This window comes from Globicephala melas, chromosome 1, assembly GCF_963455315.2.
Source record: "Globicephala melas chromosome 1, mGloMel1.2, whole genome shotgun sequence".
NCBI lineage: Eukaryota > Metazoa > Chordata > Mammalia > Artiodactyla > Delphinidae > Globicephala > Globicephala melas.
The window spans coordinates 150,446,365-150,462,586 of record NC_083314.1 but is presented as its reverse complement, the minus strand read 5'-3'; the positions used below and the strand labels follow the sequence as shown (position 1 = coordinate 150,462,586).

Sequence of the window (16,222 nt, the reverse complement as noted above, 5' to 3'; positions counted from 1 at the left end):
TGTCGTGCGGTGAGCAGAGCAAGCTTGGACTCGGTAACAATCACATAAGCTGGAATCTGAGTGTCTTTATGAGGATAGATGGTGTGAAATGTCGGACATTTAGTCCATCAGGACACCACTCCTACTTGGGAGACAGTGGGGAGTAATCTGGGTGTAAAAAAAGATGGGGAAGGGCTTCCCTGGTGGCGCAGTGGTTGAGAGTCCGCCTGCCGATGCAGGGGACACGGGTTCGTGCCCCGGTCTGGGAAGATCCCACATGCCACAGAGCGGCTAGGCCCGTGAGCCATGGCCACTGAGCCTGTGCGTCCGGAGCCTGTGCTCCACAACGGGAGAGGCCACAACAGTGAGAGGCCCGCGTACCGCAAGAAAAAAAAAAAAAAAAAGATGGGGAAGAGTGGTACTGGGGGAGTACAGATGGGTGGGGGAGGAGTTGTGGGGAGAAAAAGGCAGAGCTACACCAGGACAAATCTGCTTCTTGCCCACTTCCACCAAGGAAAACATCAATTCAAGACACCTCTCAGCCTAAATGGCAAACGGGATTTCAAATCTCAGAACTGTAACTTGGGACTTCCCTGGTGGCGCAGTGGTTAAGAATCCGCCTGCCAGTGCAGGGGACACGGGTTCAATCCATGGTCTAGGAAGATCCCACATGCCGCAGAGCAACTAAGCCCGTGCACCACAACTACTTAGCCCACACTCTAGAGCCCACGAGCCACAACTACTGAGCCCGTGTGCCACAACTACTGAAGCCCGTGCGCCTAGAGCCCGTGCTCCACAACGAGAAAAGTCACCGCAATGAGAAGTCAGTGCACCTCAAAGAAGAGTAGCCCCGCTTGCCGCAACTAGAGAAAGCCCGCACGCAGCAACGAAGACCCAACGCAGCCAAAAACAAAAAACCCACCAAAAAACAAAACTGTAACTTAATAACTGTGTGACTCTGAGCAAGGGAAACCTTGCTGAGTCTGCACAGTCTGTAAAATGGAACTGAATACCTTCCTCACAGGAGGCTTCAAGTGTGCTGGTAATACTGTATATTCATCTGGATGGTGGTTATGTTGAAAAAAAAATCACAGAGTTGTACGTTTAAGATTTGTGCATTGTTCTGTCTGTATTGTCGATTAAAAAAATATTCACAAACTAAAAGTTAGAGTTGTTTTATTTGGTGGCAGTTTTTAGGACTTCAAGCCCAGAAGGCAGCATCTCCAGTAACACTGAGAGAACTGCTCCAAGGAGGCAAGGGGGGAGCTAGGATATATAGGAGCTTTGTAACAAAGGGCAGGTAGTCAGAACGTCATAAGATTACCGTTAATTAAAGAAAACCAGAAATCCCAAGTTAAGGAATTTAGCGCTTTTCTCTGCTTGGGAAGATGCAAGAAAGGGTCTGGGCTCACTGAAATCATGCCTTTGCTATGCACCTCAGCTATCTGGGGCCAGTATCCTGTGTTTTCGTATCTTGAAATCAGGGATCACCTTAGGGAGTGGCTGCAGTCTGATGGCTGCTAGATGGCAGGTATTCTTTGTTTCCTTCCTAAATTCCCTTAGGGCTCACTAGCTCACCTTCGGTGGCGGCTGCACAGCTTCAATCGCTGATGATTGCGACATCCTTTGTTTCCTGATATGGCAGGCAATATTCCATTTACCAGTATGCTATACTTCAATAAAAAGGCTTGCAGTAAATAAAATAAACAAGAACATTCCCCTTCCAGGATTGTTGTGAAGACTCAATAAATTAATGTTTATAAAGCCTAAATATACATAAAACATAAATGCGCTGCCAGGGTCCACAGTCCGGATACAGAGAGCACTAACGTTTACCTCTTGAAGCCTGTAGTCCCAAGGTCTTCCCTGTTACTGTCAACCTCTGTGCTGCGGCTGTTCTCTGGACCTCAGTTTGCCTGACCAAATAATGGGACCAGCTTAGGTGTTTTCAGGGAACTTGGCCAACCCGGCTCTAAGGAAGAGAACAGATCAGAGTGGGGCCTGTAGTCCTTAGGGGGAGTCGACTGCATAAGTCACCACGTGGCAGCCGGGGTCTCCTCCCTCTGGCCGCAGAACGAGCAGAAGTTGCCCAGAGCGGCCTCGCGGGGGCGCGTGCTGCAATATCGGCCAGGCAGAGGCGCCCCCTGGCCCCGCCTCCGAGGCCGCTTACTTGGCCGTCGGCGCAGGCTTCACTCACCCGGGAGTTCTCCAAACTCGCGCTGTGGAGTATGCCCAGACTCCGCCAATCCACCCACCAGCGTCCTGAGGAAGAGAGGGTGCAGCCCCCCAGCTCAGGCGTCCACTCCCCAGCTTGTTTCTGGGGACAGGGGCGGGGTTCACCACTGCGCGTGATGTTGAATGCCCGGCCCCAGCCCCTCCTCTGGGAGGAGCTTCCTCCTCACCGCCAGACTTAAGTCCCGGTGTCCAATCTCAGGCCAGTTTTTTGCTGCTCACCAATACCGGAAGCTGAGGCCCATTGGGTCGCTAGCAGGGCACAGGACTGAGCTGAAAAGCCATACTTCCCTGCTAACGTCCTGTGCTCGTGCCGAGGTGAGTTTCTCTTCTGCTGCCCCATCTTTGTCGTAGTGGAGATGGCCTCGAACCTTCACTACAGATGTGTCCGCCCCCGGGTTAGAGCGAAGAGCAAATGCTGAGGAGGCGGCCCGACTTGGTTTCTGATTTGAGCTTCCTCTTATTCGCTGAGTGATCTTGGATAAGTTCTCAGTTTCTCTGGACCTCAGTTTTCTCAGCGGTAAAATCTGTTCCTACATCAGAACTGTATGTAACAAGAGTTAAAGTGAGATAAAGCTCTTAAAGCTCCCAGCACATACTGTCAGTAAGTTTTGGTTGCCATCTTCCTTTTGTCTACCCACCAACACGATTTTTTCAGGAACTCCGGCTTTAATGTGGAATTGCAGAGACGCTTCTCATAAGTGGCAGGAGGGGTGTGGGTTCGCTTGCTTAGGCACCTGCCTTGGGTTTGGGAAAGCCAGGGCATGTTTTTCTGTTGACCCAGTGCTCTGTTAAAGTGAGACTGGAATCTGAACCTTCACCGGATGGGGTTAGTATAAATTAACTCTCCCTTCAGCCTGTCCATACTCTGGGCTGCAGGACCTCCCTTAGAAGAGTCTTGATGATTCTGATCAGTCCTGTTACTTTTCCCAAGGTCTCAGTTTTCTTATCTGTAATACAAGAACAATCCGAGTATCATCCTTTCTGGAGTCACTGGGATTTTTTTTTTTTCCTTTTTACCGAAGATGATGGTAAATGCTTTGTTATTTTCCAGAGATGATTTTTTCCAGGTTATCCAAGAAGTAAAGGAAGAAGGTGATGGAGGCAGTGACTTTATCAAATGCCCCTCCTGCTGACAAGATCTCCCCCATTTGCCGCTGTGTGTGGGGTGGAGGAGGGAGCAGGCACTCTAGCAGCTACAGGTTTAGGTAGATGATAGGCCCTGACCTCAAGGAGTACCGAGATTTGTGAGGGAAAATGAACAAACAAATGCAGTGATGTGCACAACTGTCAGGACATGGGAGGAACCAGAAATTTAAACTGCTAGCTGAAGGGTGACTTGCAGTTAGCCAGGCAAGGGTGGGACTTGGGGAAGGAAAGTGTGCAGAGGCCTGGAGTCAAATATGGTGGCTGGTTCTGCAAAGCCTGGAATATGGAGTCTGAAATGAAGAGGTGGAGAGATGGGGGAGGTGGGAGCCAGGTTATAAAGGGTATTACCAGGAAGTCTGGACCTTATCCTGAGGGTAGGAGAGATCTACTGGAAGAGATCCTGGGAATCACGTGGTCAGATTTGGGGACTGCTTTGTGGGGAGAGGGGACACACCGGAAGCAGAGAGATCCCTGGTTCTGGGAGGGGTGGTCACAGCTAGAGCACTGGCCCTGGAGTTGGACAGAGGTAGGCTGGATAAAGATTTAGGAAGTATATATTCTTTTCACATACATCAAGAAGTCCAGGAAGTGTTATTGCAATCTTAGGTTTTACATTACAGTTTAGAGCAAAGTGTCTTTTGTAATATTTACAAGTATTTACAGGATTTTTAATGCAGCCAGATAGACCAAATCTTGGCCACTGCTACATATTTAAGGTGGCTTTCTGTCCTGGCTTCTTCGAAACCAGAAGAAGAAGATAAACTCCCCCCCATCACCTGTCGAAACCCTAATCTGATAATACTCAGAAATGCCTCAAACAAACTGAAATACATTAGAGGGCTTTTTTAAGGCCCCCATGGATTATACTGTAGACCGGTTGTCTGGTTTGCTTTAACACTTGTCACCCAGGGCCTTGAGTCCCTGGTGAGATAGAGTATACAGAAAGAAGAACATGGTCAGACACTGTGCAGAGTGCTTAAAAATCTCTTTAGAATGGGGGAGCTGAGATTCAAGCCCAGGTCTGTGCCACCCCAGAGCTTGAAATCTGTGCTGTGTTGCTGGACTTGATAAGTATACTTTTGGACATGTTGAGTCTCACTTATCTGTAGGATATACAGGTGGAGATGTCCAGAGGGAGGTGAATATATAGAACTGGGGTGGGAAGAATTAGTGATTAAGGTGATCACTGAAGACTTGAGCTTGACTAGGGAGTGAGAAGGGATTGAGGACGGAACCCTGAGGGACATCAATATTTATGGGGAGCAGAGAAGAAAGGCCCATCCAGCCAGGGAACACTCACATGAATACTGCTTCCTCTTCTTCCTGTGTTTTCAAGTTTCCTGTATCAAGGCAGCTCTAGAGCCCTCCTCTGAGAAAGGAAGACTGAGCCTCAGAGAGAAGGAACCTAGGCACTGACCTGGGAATAATAAAACCTGAATCCTGGTACTACCCTCACCCGCCTCTCCCCACACACCCAGCTTTTCTCTCTTTTCCATCTAGAACCTCTCCCAAGATAACATGAGGGTTCTGAATTCTGCCAGAGGTCCAGCTAGGCAGATGCTGACAAGCTCAGAGCCTATTAATGCAGGGCTGGCTGAAAGGCTGTGGCACCAGGCAGAAGATGAGGAAGTCAGGAGCTGGTAGAGGATGACTTCCTGTCCTAGAGGAAAACATCTGTCTTCTGCCTTCTGTTCTGTCCTTTGGAGCTCTTGTTCTTTGCAGATCTGTGTTTGCCGTTTCTACCTCTATGATTCCTGCCCCTCCAAGCCTTAGCCTTTTTTTTTTTTTTTCAGAAACTGTTTATTTTCCGTCAACCTATTTCCATTTTAAGAGTTTGTGGAAGAACAGCTTAAGACCACTCAGTGGTTGTTCCTACCCACTCAGTGGCCTGAGCAGTGGGAGCTGCAGACCAGTCTTCAGTGGCAGGCTGAGCACTCCAGTCTTCAGGAGGGAACTGCTGAATAGTCACAGGGCACCTGCACGCCTTGGGACCAGTCCGCCACCTCAAGGCTTAGCCTTTTTGGTTTTCAGTTTCACAAGCAAAAGGGAGAGGCAAGCATGAGGTTTCTTCCTTTTCCCCTGAGGCCAGGTTTTTGTTCATACTCTTCAGCCTGGGTGTAATTTCAGAGCCATCCCTTGTGTTCTGGTAAATCTGGGAGAGGTCAACAGATCATGGGTTGATCAAGCCCAGGAAACCAGCCACAGACCCTGGTAGCAGCTAGCAGGCTAGTTCCTCCTGTGAAGTCCAGACATGTTTGCCTGATCCCTGGGCAGGTTGGTGTCCCTGGGAAGTTTGGTAATGAAGAGTATTGCCTTCAGTGGTCTGTGGTTTGCTGCCCAGGTTGAACGTTTTTCTTTCTGTTTTTGTTTTAGCAGAAAGGGTAGTCTCCATAAGGTTATGCTAGACTATAAAATTCTTCCTGAGTCAGAAGTATTAGGAAAGACAATTTTGGTGTGTTGGTTATAGTTACAACTTGTCCAGTTACCTGCTCTACCATAATACTCTTTTTTTTTTTAATAAGTTTATTTACTTATTTATTTATTTTTGTCTGAGTTGGGTTTTTGTTGCTGCGCACGGGCTTTTCTGTACTGTTGCGGCGAACGGGGGTGGGGGGGGCTACTCTTCCTTGTGGTGTGCGGGCTTCTCACTGCGGTGGCTTCTCTTGTTGCGGAGTACGGGCTCTAGGCATGCGGGCTTCAGTAGCTGTGGCTCGCGGGCTCTAGAGTGCAGGCTTAGTAGTTGTGGTGCATGGGCTTAGTTGCTCTGTGGCATGTGGGATCTTCCTGGGCCAGGGATTGAAACCTTGTGCCCTGCATTGGCAGGAGGATTCTTAACCACTGCGCCACCAGGGAAGTTCCCCATTTGGAGACTTCTGATTTTCATAGCTCTCCAAACAGGGTTGCTTCAATCACCCATCTGCTTCGTTCAGTTAGAAATTTTCATGTATCTGTAATTTCCTGCTTTCTGCTGCCTTGAAGTCCTGTGTCTAGTTCCTCTTCCTGGAAAGACTCTTACCCTTGACTCTTGGGACTGTCCCAACTAATTCTTAAAAGCCAGTGTCATTATTCCCTGGTTCTTGCCCTACAGAAGTCATTTGCTTTTCTGTAGCACAGTGTACATGTACATGTATTTTATAGGTCTGTGTTTACTTGCCTTTTCCCGCCTTTACCATCAGCTCCTCCTTGAATAGTTGGCTCTGCCACTTAGCTGTTGATTTGGGGCAAATAATTTTACCTCTCTGAGCCTGTTTTTTTCATCTAAAAAATAGTATACTTCCCTTGTAAGACCGTACTCAGGCCTAGCAGCATGGCCAATCAGACCTCTGAAAGAGGGACTCAGAGTCTCTGTAGTTCTGACAACCTCCTGGGAACATTCATTTCATCCTTTGAAAAGGGACCCTTTCCTGAGCCAGTTCTGTCACCTGGTCTCACTTTGTCTCATAAAGGCCTTTGTCTGTCTTACAGTGGTTTGAGACCTCATGTAGTTAAGGCTGGGTACTTCTGGGAAGCCACCTCGCCTTTGTTTTTAGGTTTTAGAGCTCTTTAAGCAGAACTTTAGCCTGATGGAAGAAGGGCATCCAGGCTGGTGGTCCCGTTAGTGTTTGTCCAGGAGTTACTGGCTTTGCGTGGTTCCAGGCACCTCGTCTCAGCTCATAGGCATATACACATGACTCTGTGTTTTTTCTCCTATCACCCCTGTGCCCCCTTCCTGTTTTACAGGAGTCTTGATCAGTGGGCCCAAGCAATGGCACTGACCCCATACCATTCTCTTCCCATCTATGTTTCAGGGGGCAATGGCGGCTTCCTGTATCCTGCACACTGGACAAAAGATGCCCCTGATTGGACTGGGCACCTGGAAGAGTGAGCCTGGCCAGGTGAGGGATGGGAGGTTAGGAGGGGGGCTTCTTGCTCCTCTGCTCGGGAAAAGGCACTATTCAGGAGAGGGTGTCTGTGTTTTTTCTAGCAGCCCCCCCGCCCGCCGACTATACTTCACCTCAGGTGGGATGAGCCTGGAGGGCAGTGGGAAGAAACAAGGGAAGAAGGGACCAGCAGTGAGCACTTGGCTTCCACAGCTGATTCAGAGGAGTGGTTGAGGGGCCCAGCACTGCCTAGAGTGTAGGAAGGAGCCCTTTCGCTGACTGGACCTGCACTGCTGTGAAGGCATGGGACCCCTCTGTGCCTGGCCTTATGCTGACCCCTAATATGCCACTTATCACCCTGTGCTGTGATCATGTCTCCTGTTCCACGCTGGGTTCCTTGAGGCCAGAGGTAGGCACACAGCAGGTATTAGGGTTTAAAGAATAACTAGGTCAACTGTTTAGACTGAAGGTCAGCAAACTTTTTCTTAAAGAACGAGGTGGTTAATAATTTAGATTTTGTTAGACAGTTTGCAAAATGGAGGTGATTATGTACTTATGTAACTATTTAAAAATATAAAAATCATTCTTAGCTCAAGGGCCAAAAAAAACCAAAAGAAAACTGCTAGAGTTTAGCAACCCCTGGTGTAGACCCTTCCAGCCCGGGGAGCCTAGGAGGAGAGACCTGTTTTTCTAGATTGACACAGGTAGAGATTCAGCTTGCACCTGGGGTGGAGCATCTCCTCAGGACTTGTTCCTTGTGCTTGGAATCTGAGTCAGAGTTTAGAGAAGTTTGGGAGGGACTCTGGCAAGGAGAATGGCCTCTTCTCTCTGGAATTTAGGCTGGTGTGGCTGGATGAACTCTGCCTTTTTTACCTTTGCTTTCCTTCCTACAGCTGCCTAGGAGGCTGGTTCTGTAGGCAGGCACTGACATGGCCTGGGGCAAGTCCAGGAGCTAGATGAAGGCAGTTGGTGACAACCAGAGCCAGGGCCAAGATTGGGGGCAGGGATGGAGGGGATGGGGAAGGGTATGGAGCGGCAGAAGTAGGGTCAGGTGTGAGGGGCATATGTCTGGATAGTAAGAGCTACACCTAAATGGGGATCTTGAGTGGCAGGGGCCTGGCACCCTTGGTTCTGCTCCTAATGCTGTGTGAGTCTGGTTTTTAACAAATTGACTGACCTGTCCTCCTCCTTGGTGTCTGCTTGCTTCTCTTCTGGCGGGGGACTCTGGGCCCAGCTTCCATCTCACTTCTCTGCCTTCCTTCATTTTCTCCCCCCTCACCTCTTCTGCTCGCCTGAGCTCTCTTGGTCTACATGGCTTCCTAAGGGTCTCTCTCCATGTGGCTTTGCCCTGGGAACTATTTACCTGTGTATCATGTTTCCCTAACCAGCTCCCCAGGGCTGGGGACCTGTCTCCATGACTACACTTCTGCCTTCTGTCCCGTGTCAATGTGTCCATCCACCTTCTGAACATCTAGGTGAGAACACATTGTTTGTTTTAGCTGGGCCCTGCTGAGATTGCTTGGAAGGAACCTTGGAGGTTAGTGGGGTGGGGACAAAGGGTTTGGGGTCTCTGAAGAGACTTCTGGTCCCCGAGACTAGAGCCATCTTCTCACTTCCACTGCATGGATGACTGCAGTGGTAAATTCCTGCCCCCTCCCCGCATCAGTGACCCTCGGGAGGGCAGTTTCTGGTCCAGACCAACAGAGCTAAAACTTCTGCTTTTCTCACCTGGCAGGTAAAAGCAGTTATTAAGTATGCTTTGAGTATAGGCTACCGCCACATTGACTGTGCTGCTATCTACGGCAACGAGACTGAGATTGGGGAGGCCCTGAAGGAGAATGTGGGACCTGGCAAGGTGAGGACTGGGGCTACAGAGGGGTGGGGTGAGAAAACTCAGAGGCTGGGGCTGAGGCCTGGCGAGAGGGATCTGGCATCAGCTTCCTTCTAATTCCTCTCCCAGAGATGAGGGTGGGTGAGATTGGGTGCCCGTGGCTCTTCTAACTATGGACCCTGCCCCCTGTACTAGTTGGTGCCTCGGGAGGAGCTGTTTGTGACTTCCAAGCTGTGGAACACGAAGCACCACCCTGAGGATGTGGAGCCTGCCCTCCGGAAGACACTCGCTGACCTCCAGCTGGAGTATTTGGACCTGTACCTGGTGCACTGGCCTTATGCCTTTGAGTGAGCCTTGCCAGTCTTCATCCAGGGAATCGGGGGTTGGCAGAGTCATGTTAGTAACCTTTTGTAAGTCACAGTAGCAGAACAGGAGAGGAACACTCAGCCTTTTCTGCTACAGTTTAGCTACAAAAAAGGAGTGCAGCCTCACATGGTGTGTATCCTAGGGGGTACATGGGTGGTCCCTCCTGCTGCCTTTGTACATTTGGGAAACGTACTAGCTTCTGCTGACCTAGGCCCTGGGGTTGCAGTAGAGTAAGCTCCCACAGAGGGTGTGAGAGGAGCCGACCATCAGCTCTGTGCTCTGTGCTTGGAGAAGGCTGCAGGGGCATGCAACTCCCCGAGGTGAAAGGAGTTAAGGAAGACTTTCCAGAGGAGAGGAGGTATAATGTGTCTAGGAAGAAGAAGAGGGGGGATGGGCATTCCATATAGAGTTAACACTTGGGTTATGACCTGGAAAGGTGAAAAACCATGCTTGTTTCTCATTCTTGGCCCTTTACCCTTTCTGGGCTTGGATCATGGGATGTAGCATGGCTAGACGGGCAGGTAGGCAGGAGCCTGGCATTTGTGCCCACAGCGGGGGGGCCGTCTTTCACTCAGGCGGGGTGACAACCCCTTTCCTAAGAATGCTGATGGGACTATACGCTATGACTCCACCCACTACAAGGAGACCTGGAAGGCTCTGGAGGCACTGGTGGCTAAAGGGCTGGTGCGGGCACTGGGCCTGTCCAACTTCAGCAGTCGGCAGATCGATGATGTGCTCAGTGTGGCCTCTGTGCGCCCAGCTGTCCTGCAGGTGAACACAGCAAAGATCAGTTGGTTTGGGGGCTGTGTGTGTGTGTGTGTGTGTGTGTGTGTGTGTAAATGAGCATGAGTGAGCAGATGATGGGTCTACTTCAGAGAGATGGCTAGAAAGTTGTCAGAAGTGTGGTGCAGAAATCCTCTGCTTAAGGAAGGGCATTGAAGTGTGGGAAGAGAATGAAATAGTGGAAAACTGTCTAGAGAGTGAGAAAAGCAGGCTGAGGGGAAGCAGGGGGTCAGCGATGCAGGGTTGGTCAGGATGTGCATGTCTGGGTGGGGCCAGCAAGCTGGCTGTGGCCACCTCATGATGATAGGTTGTTTCTTGGCTCAGGTGGAATGCCACCCATACATGGCTCAGAATGAGCTGATTGCCCACTGCCGAGCACGTGGCCTGGAGGTGACTGCTTATAGCCCCCTGGGCTCCTCTGATCGTGCTTGGCGTGATCCTGATGAGCCTGTCCTGCTTGAGGAGCCAGTGGTCCTGGCACTGGCTGAAAAGTATGGCCGGTCTCCAGCTCAGATCTTGCTCAGGTATGAGCAATCTTGGGGAAAGATAGTCAGGTTAGGGAGAAGGCTTCTGGGTTGGGAGGCAAGGGTTGAGGGGTTCCTTATCCAAATGCCTGGATGAGGCTGAGAATCCTGCCGTGTCATCTGGGGAGAGGCCACTCTGAGGCATGTTCCCTATTCCAGTGAGGCTCAGGGGTTCCAGGAGCTCAGAGAAGACTGCATGGAGGACCAAAAAAAAAAAGTGCTTATGTGTACTGACTCCACTTCCTCATCTATACCTCAATTCCCCACTCAGGTGGCAGGTCCAGCGGAAAGTGAGCTGCATCCCCAAGAGTGTCACACCTTCCCATATCCTTCAGAACATCCAGGTACTTGGTGATGTGTCTGTCCTGTCTTCTTTAGTCCATTGGGACACAGTCTGGCCCTGACTGTTTGGCTAAGAAGGCATTGTTCTGGAATCCCAACTTCCACTCGCAAAACTGGCTTTCCTGACCACCCGCCCCCGCCTCCCATCCCCAGGTGTTTGACTTCACTTTTAGCCTGGAGGAGATGAAGCAGCTGGATGCCCTGAATAAAAATTTGCGATTCATCGTGCCCATGCTTACGGTGAGTGTGTATCACCCCCCCAGAGGCAGGGAATATGAGATTTGGGGCAGGATTCTGCCCTAAGTCTGGCCTCAACCTTCCTGGTCACAGGATGTTGTTGGTAGGATTGCTGTCCTGGACACAGTGGGCTCTTTTTTCTTTACTGAGCTCCGGGAAGTAGTCTGGGTGAGGGATAAGGCATGTAGCCTGTGAGTTCCAGTCCTGCATCTCGATACCTTGTAACCTAGAACAAGTTATTTAACTTCTCCAACCTTCAGCTTCCTATGTGTAAAAAGATCCCAGTTCCTGACACATAACAATTACCCAGTAAATGATATGAATGGGACATTCTCAACCTTGTTAGAGGTTTCCCTGTTGCACATAGGGAAATAAAGAGTTCATTATCCCAGCTGAGACTGCAAACTCTTAGGGGCAGGGTCAGCCATGTACCAGGCTGTGGGTTTGGTGCTGGAATGCTCTTGGTACTGTGGCATTCTCTGAGGCCCTAGCCTCAGTCTGTGCCATCTGTCATAGTGCTGTACACAGGTGAGGCTGTTGAGTAAGATTCTTGGGAAAAGATGTTCTGGGTCTTTGGAATGTCAGCTCCTACTAATGGAGTCATCTGTTTCTCTTTCCAGGTGGATGGGAAGAGGGTCCCGAGAGATGCAGGTCACCCTCTCTACCCCTTCAGTGACCCATATTGAGACCACAGCTTCCTGGCTTCCTTTTCATCTCTCCAGCTATAACGTCCTGCCATCCCCAGAAAGAAGGAGTTAATAAAGCCATTGGAGTATCCATCCATGATACTTGCTTGTCTTATTTGTCTGGTCAGACCTGATATGGAAACAGTTTCTTTTACGGATGCTGGGTGTGACCTGCCATGAGTCCAAACTCCCTTATCTTTCTTGATTCTGGAGAAACCAGTGTGTAGCTGAATTCCATGTCCGCCTTCATAAATTATAAGGTGTATTAGTGGAGTAGCGCCACCTAGAGGCATCTCTTAGCACTACATGCCATCCCAGTGTAGTCTTAGTGGGAATGCCAAAAATTGGTCACTTACGGACTGAGATCAGGGCAGCGAGAATCCTGTGGTTTCTTCACACTTCTGGGCATGGGTCTTGAGTTCCTGCATCCCGCCACCCATCTAGTCAGTGCCTAGATTTAAGAATATGAAGAGCCAACAAAACTTACATTCTGAAGTTTGGGAGTCCCAGCTTGGAAAATCAGCAAAACTGGGGACAGGGTCTTTTTCTCTCAGACACTATAGTCAGTGTGCATAGGCTACCTGAAGGAGGCAGAGTCAGCACCAAAGTTTGTCACTGTACCTAAGGTCCTATCTTATATATTTTGTGGTCCCACTAGAGACTGAAGTTTTGGGTTTTTAGCAGGGTTTTTGGAAAATCCCTCTAAACTCCGGTCACAAAACTCATTTTAGTTTTCTAGTTGAACCATTGCTCTTCATTCAGAAAATATTTATGGAGTACTTGGTCACGATGCGAGACCCTGGGGATATAGCTATAATCAAGACACATAGGTCCCTACAATTTACTTGAGACAGACTAAGTAATGGTGTAATTAGTTTAATTACAGTTGGAAGAAGTGCTATGAAAAAGCGCAGAGTGAGAAGCTTACTGATTTAATCGGCTGAGATCTGAAGGATGAGTAGAGAATAATTAGTTAAAAGAGGTGAGAGTGGTAATAGTGTTCCATGCAAATTGGATAGCCTTGAAACTGAAAGAAGTTGTTGGAAAAACCTAAAGAAAAGTCTCTGTGACAAACTGAAAGTGAGCAGGGGTGGAATGGCATGAAACAATGCTGGAATAAGGTAGGGACCTGGTGATGTAAGGCCTAGGAGACTTTAGGTTTTTAATTTTATTTAATACATTTATACATTTATTTATTTATTTTTGGCTGCGTTGGGTCTTTGTTGCTGCGCGGGTTTTCTCTAGTGTCAGCGAGCGGGGTCTATTCTTCGTTGCGGTGCGCGGGCTTCTCATTGTGATGGCTTATCATTGTGGAGCACAGGCTCTAGGCGCACGGGCTTCAGTAGCTTTGGCTTGTGGGCTCTAGAGCGCACGGGGTTAGTTGCTCCGTGACATGTGGGATCTTCCCGGACCAGGGCTCAAACCCGTATCCCCTGTATTGGCAGGTGGATTCTTAACCACTGTGCCACCAGGGAAGTCCAAGACTTTAGGCTTTTTAATCCTGAATGAAGCAGGAAGCCATGTAAGAGTTTTGAGCAGGAATAACATGGCATGATTTGTGTTTTAGAAGTACAGTGCTAGTGCAGTGGGGAAAATGGATTAGTAGGATAAAAAGTGGTTGTAGGGGGGCTTCCCTGGTGGCGCAGTTGGTTGAGAGTCTCCCTGCTGATGCAGGGGACACGGCTTCGTGCCCCGGTCCGGGACGATCCCACATGCTGCGGAGCGGCTGGGCCCGTGAGCCATGGCCGCTGAGCCTGTGCGTCCGGAGCCTGTGCTCCGCAATGGGAGAGGCCAAGTGGTTGTAGGGAGGCATGTTGGAAGTTAGTCTTTTTATTTTATTTTATTGAAATATAGTTGATTTACAATGTGCCAGTCTCTGCTGTACAGCAAAGTGACTCAGTTATACACATACACTATTATTTTAAATATTCTTTTCCATTATGGTTTATCACAGGATATTGAATATTGTTCCCTGTGCTATACATTAGGACCTTGTTTATCGATTCTAAATGTAATAGTTTGCATCTACCAACCCGAGAAGTTAATCTTTTGTCTGTGGTCCTTTCTACCTGGAACAATCCACCTGTTAGCCTACTGTTGGATGAACATCTATTACTTAAACATTCAGTTTAGCTGTCACTTCCTCTGGAACATCTTTCCTGATCTCACCCTCCCCAGGTGGCTTGCTATATGATTCCATAGCTCCCTTATACCCTTTCACGATCCAACTTTCCACAGTTATGAGGTAACATGAGTTTGAAATGTATTAGTTTGTTGGGGCTGCCATAGCAGTACCACAGAGTGGGTGATTTAAACAACAGAAATTTGTTTTCTTACAGTTCTGGAAATTAGAAATCTGAGATCAAAGCATCAGCAGGATTGGTTCCTTCTGAGTGGCATAAGGGAAGGGTTTGTTCCAGGCCTCTCTCCTTGGTTTGTAGATGGACATCTTCTCCCTGTGACTTTACATTGTCTTCCCTCTGTGCACATCTGTGTCCAAATTTCTTTTTTTGTTTCTTTGTTTTGTTTTGTTTTTTGGCTGCACCACATGACTTGCAGGATCTTAGTTCCCTGACCAGGGATCGAGCCTGGGCCCCAGCAGTGAAAGCGTGGGCCCCAGCAGTGAAAGCGTGGAGTCCTAACCACTGGACTGCTAGGGAATTCCCTGTGCCCAAATTTCTTATAAGGCTGTCATATTGGAGTAGGGCCCATCCTAATGATCTTATTTTAACTGAAGACCCTGTCTCCGTATACAGTTACGTTCTGAGGTACTAGGGGTGAGTACTTAAGTATATGATTTTGAGGAGGGAGGACACAATTCAGCTCATATCAGGAAGTGAAAGTTGTCATAACATCAAATTATTCACTAATAAGTTGACTACTTAGAAATTATTCTTAACTCAAACATCTCACCGTGCTTAACATTAGCATTTCTCTGTTGACATCTTTGTCTAAATCACTGGGCAGTACAGTGCACATCCAGTGAAAAGTGAAATTGCAAATCTTGCAAAAGTTAACAGTACTTTATGAAGCAATGGAAGTGATGTTAGAAACTTAACACATCATACCCAAAGCTATCGAAAAGTGAGGATCTGACAGTTAATTGGGAAAGAAAATCAAAGATGAAGACACTAGACTTCAAAAGAGGATATTTGGCTTATCAAAGTATTAAGGAAGGCCTTTGGGAAAACTATGAAGTCCTTAAGTATTTTTGCAAAAAGGATTCTTTATATGATTGTTTTGAGTAAAAGACCACAAACTCAGATTTTAAAATGAGATTTGCCTTTATAAGACTACATTCTAGAGGAAGGGAGTGCTTACCAGCCAGAGGCTAGCACCACCACACTCCAGTTCCTTACATCAAAATTTTTTGTACACAAGTACAATCTAAGACCCCTTTCAGAAACTGCCCTGCAGTCTGCAGGGAGGAGGGGATATCTCTCAGTCAAGTAGGAAAACTGAGACCTTGTGACATTATGTAGGAGAGAGAATATGAACCTTGTAGTCAAAGTCTGGCAAACTAACAGATAAACAAGGTCCTACTGTATAGCACAGGGAACTATATTCAATATCCTGTGATAAACCATAATGGAAAAGAATGTAAAAAAAAAGAATGTATATGTGTGTATAACTGAGTCATTTGCTGTACAGCAGAGATTGGCACACCATTGTAAATCAACTATACTAAAAAAATAAAAAAGTCTGGCAAACCAAAAAAGAATACTTGGTGAAAGGGGACTGATAACATACATATGAAAGAGGTCACAGTATTTGTCCAGGAAAATGTGATCTATGAAGGAGTCCTGATATTTGTCCAAAGAATTAAAACATTGAAAATCACTTTATTGGTTTGAGATGTTAACTTCTAGAATGTTCATGACAAGTTCCGTTGATTTTCCTCTTTGAGGATCATCAGCACTTTGACATCTGTATATTCATAAGGCTATAAATATGCCTGTCCAGATGTGTCTTTGTTTTGTTTCACTACCTCTTGGGCCTTTGGCCTTTTGAGGTTTTAATAGGTTGTTTTATACAACATGACAAGCAAGCCTCAGCTAGTATAATGAATACATGGAGAGCATATATTTTTGCCAGGATAATTAACACACATTTAATTACATTTAAATCTCATTCTGTTTCATTTCCCTACATCCAGGATCTACCTGAATTAATTAAACAGTTGTTTCTCTCTCAATGGAGTGGAGAACCAAGACTGTTTCTTTAATTTTAGGG

The 16,222-nt window shown here is 47.8% G+C and overlaps 2 protein-coding genes across 2 annotated transcripts in view; one reads left to right on the top strand and one right to left on the bottom strand.

Moving 5' to 3' along the window:
- PRDX1 (peroxiredoxin 1) overlaps positions 1 to 2,298 on the bottom strand; it is a 46,818-nt gene extending 44,520 nt beyond the window's left edge. Inside the window, exon 1 of the mRNA XM_030869982.3 lies at positions 2,177 to 2,298. The gene's annotated coding sequence lies outside the window, so the exon portion shown is untranslated. The remainder of the gene's footprint in view (positions 1 to 2,176) is intronic.
- Positions 2,299 to 2,372: 74 nt separating this feature from the next.
- AKR1A1 (aldo-keto reductase family 1 member A1) lies at positions 2,373 to 12,091 on the top strand. Its single transcript, XM_030869976.2, has 9 exons — positions 2,373 to 2,529; positions 7,149 to 7,235; positions 8,956 to 9,075; positions 9,247 to 9,398; positions 9,993 to 10,188; positions 10,525 to 10,724; positions 10,996 to 11,068; positions 11,220 to 11,306; positions 11,924 to 12,091. The coding sequence occupies exons 2-9, from the start codon at positions 7,155 to 7,157 to the stop codon at positions 11,987 to 11,989; spliced, it is 975 nt and encodes a 324-aa protein (XP_030725836.1). The 5' UTR covers positions 2,373 to 2,529; positions 7,149 to 7,154; the 3' UTR covers positions 11,990 to 12,091.
- Positions 12,092 to 16,222: the final 4,131 nt, after the last annotated feature.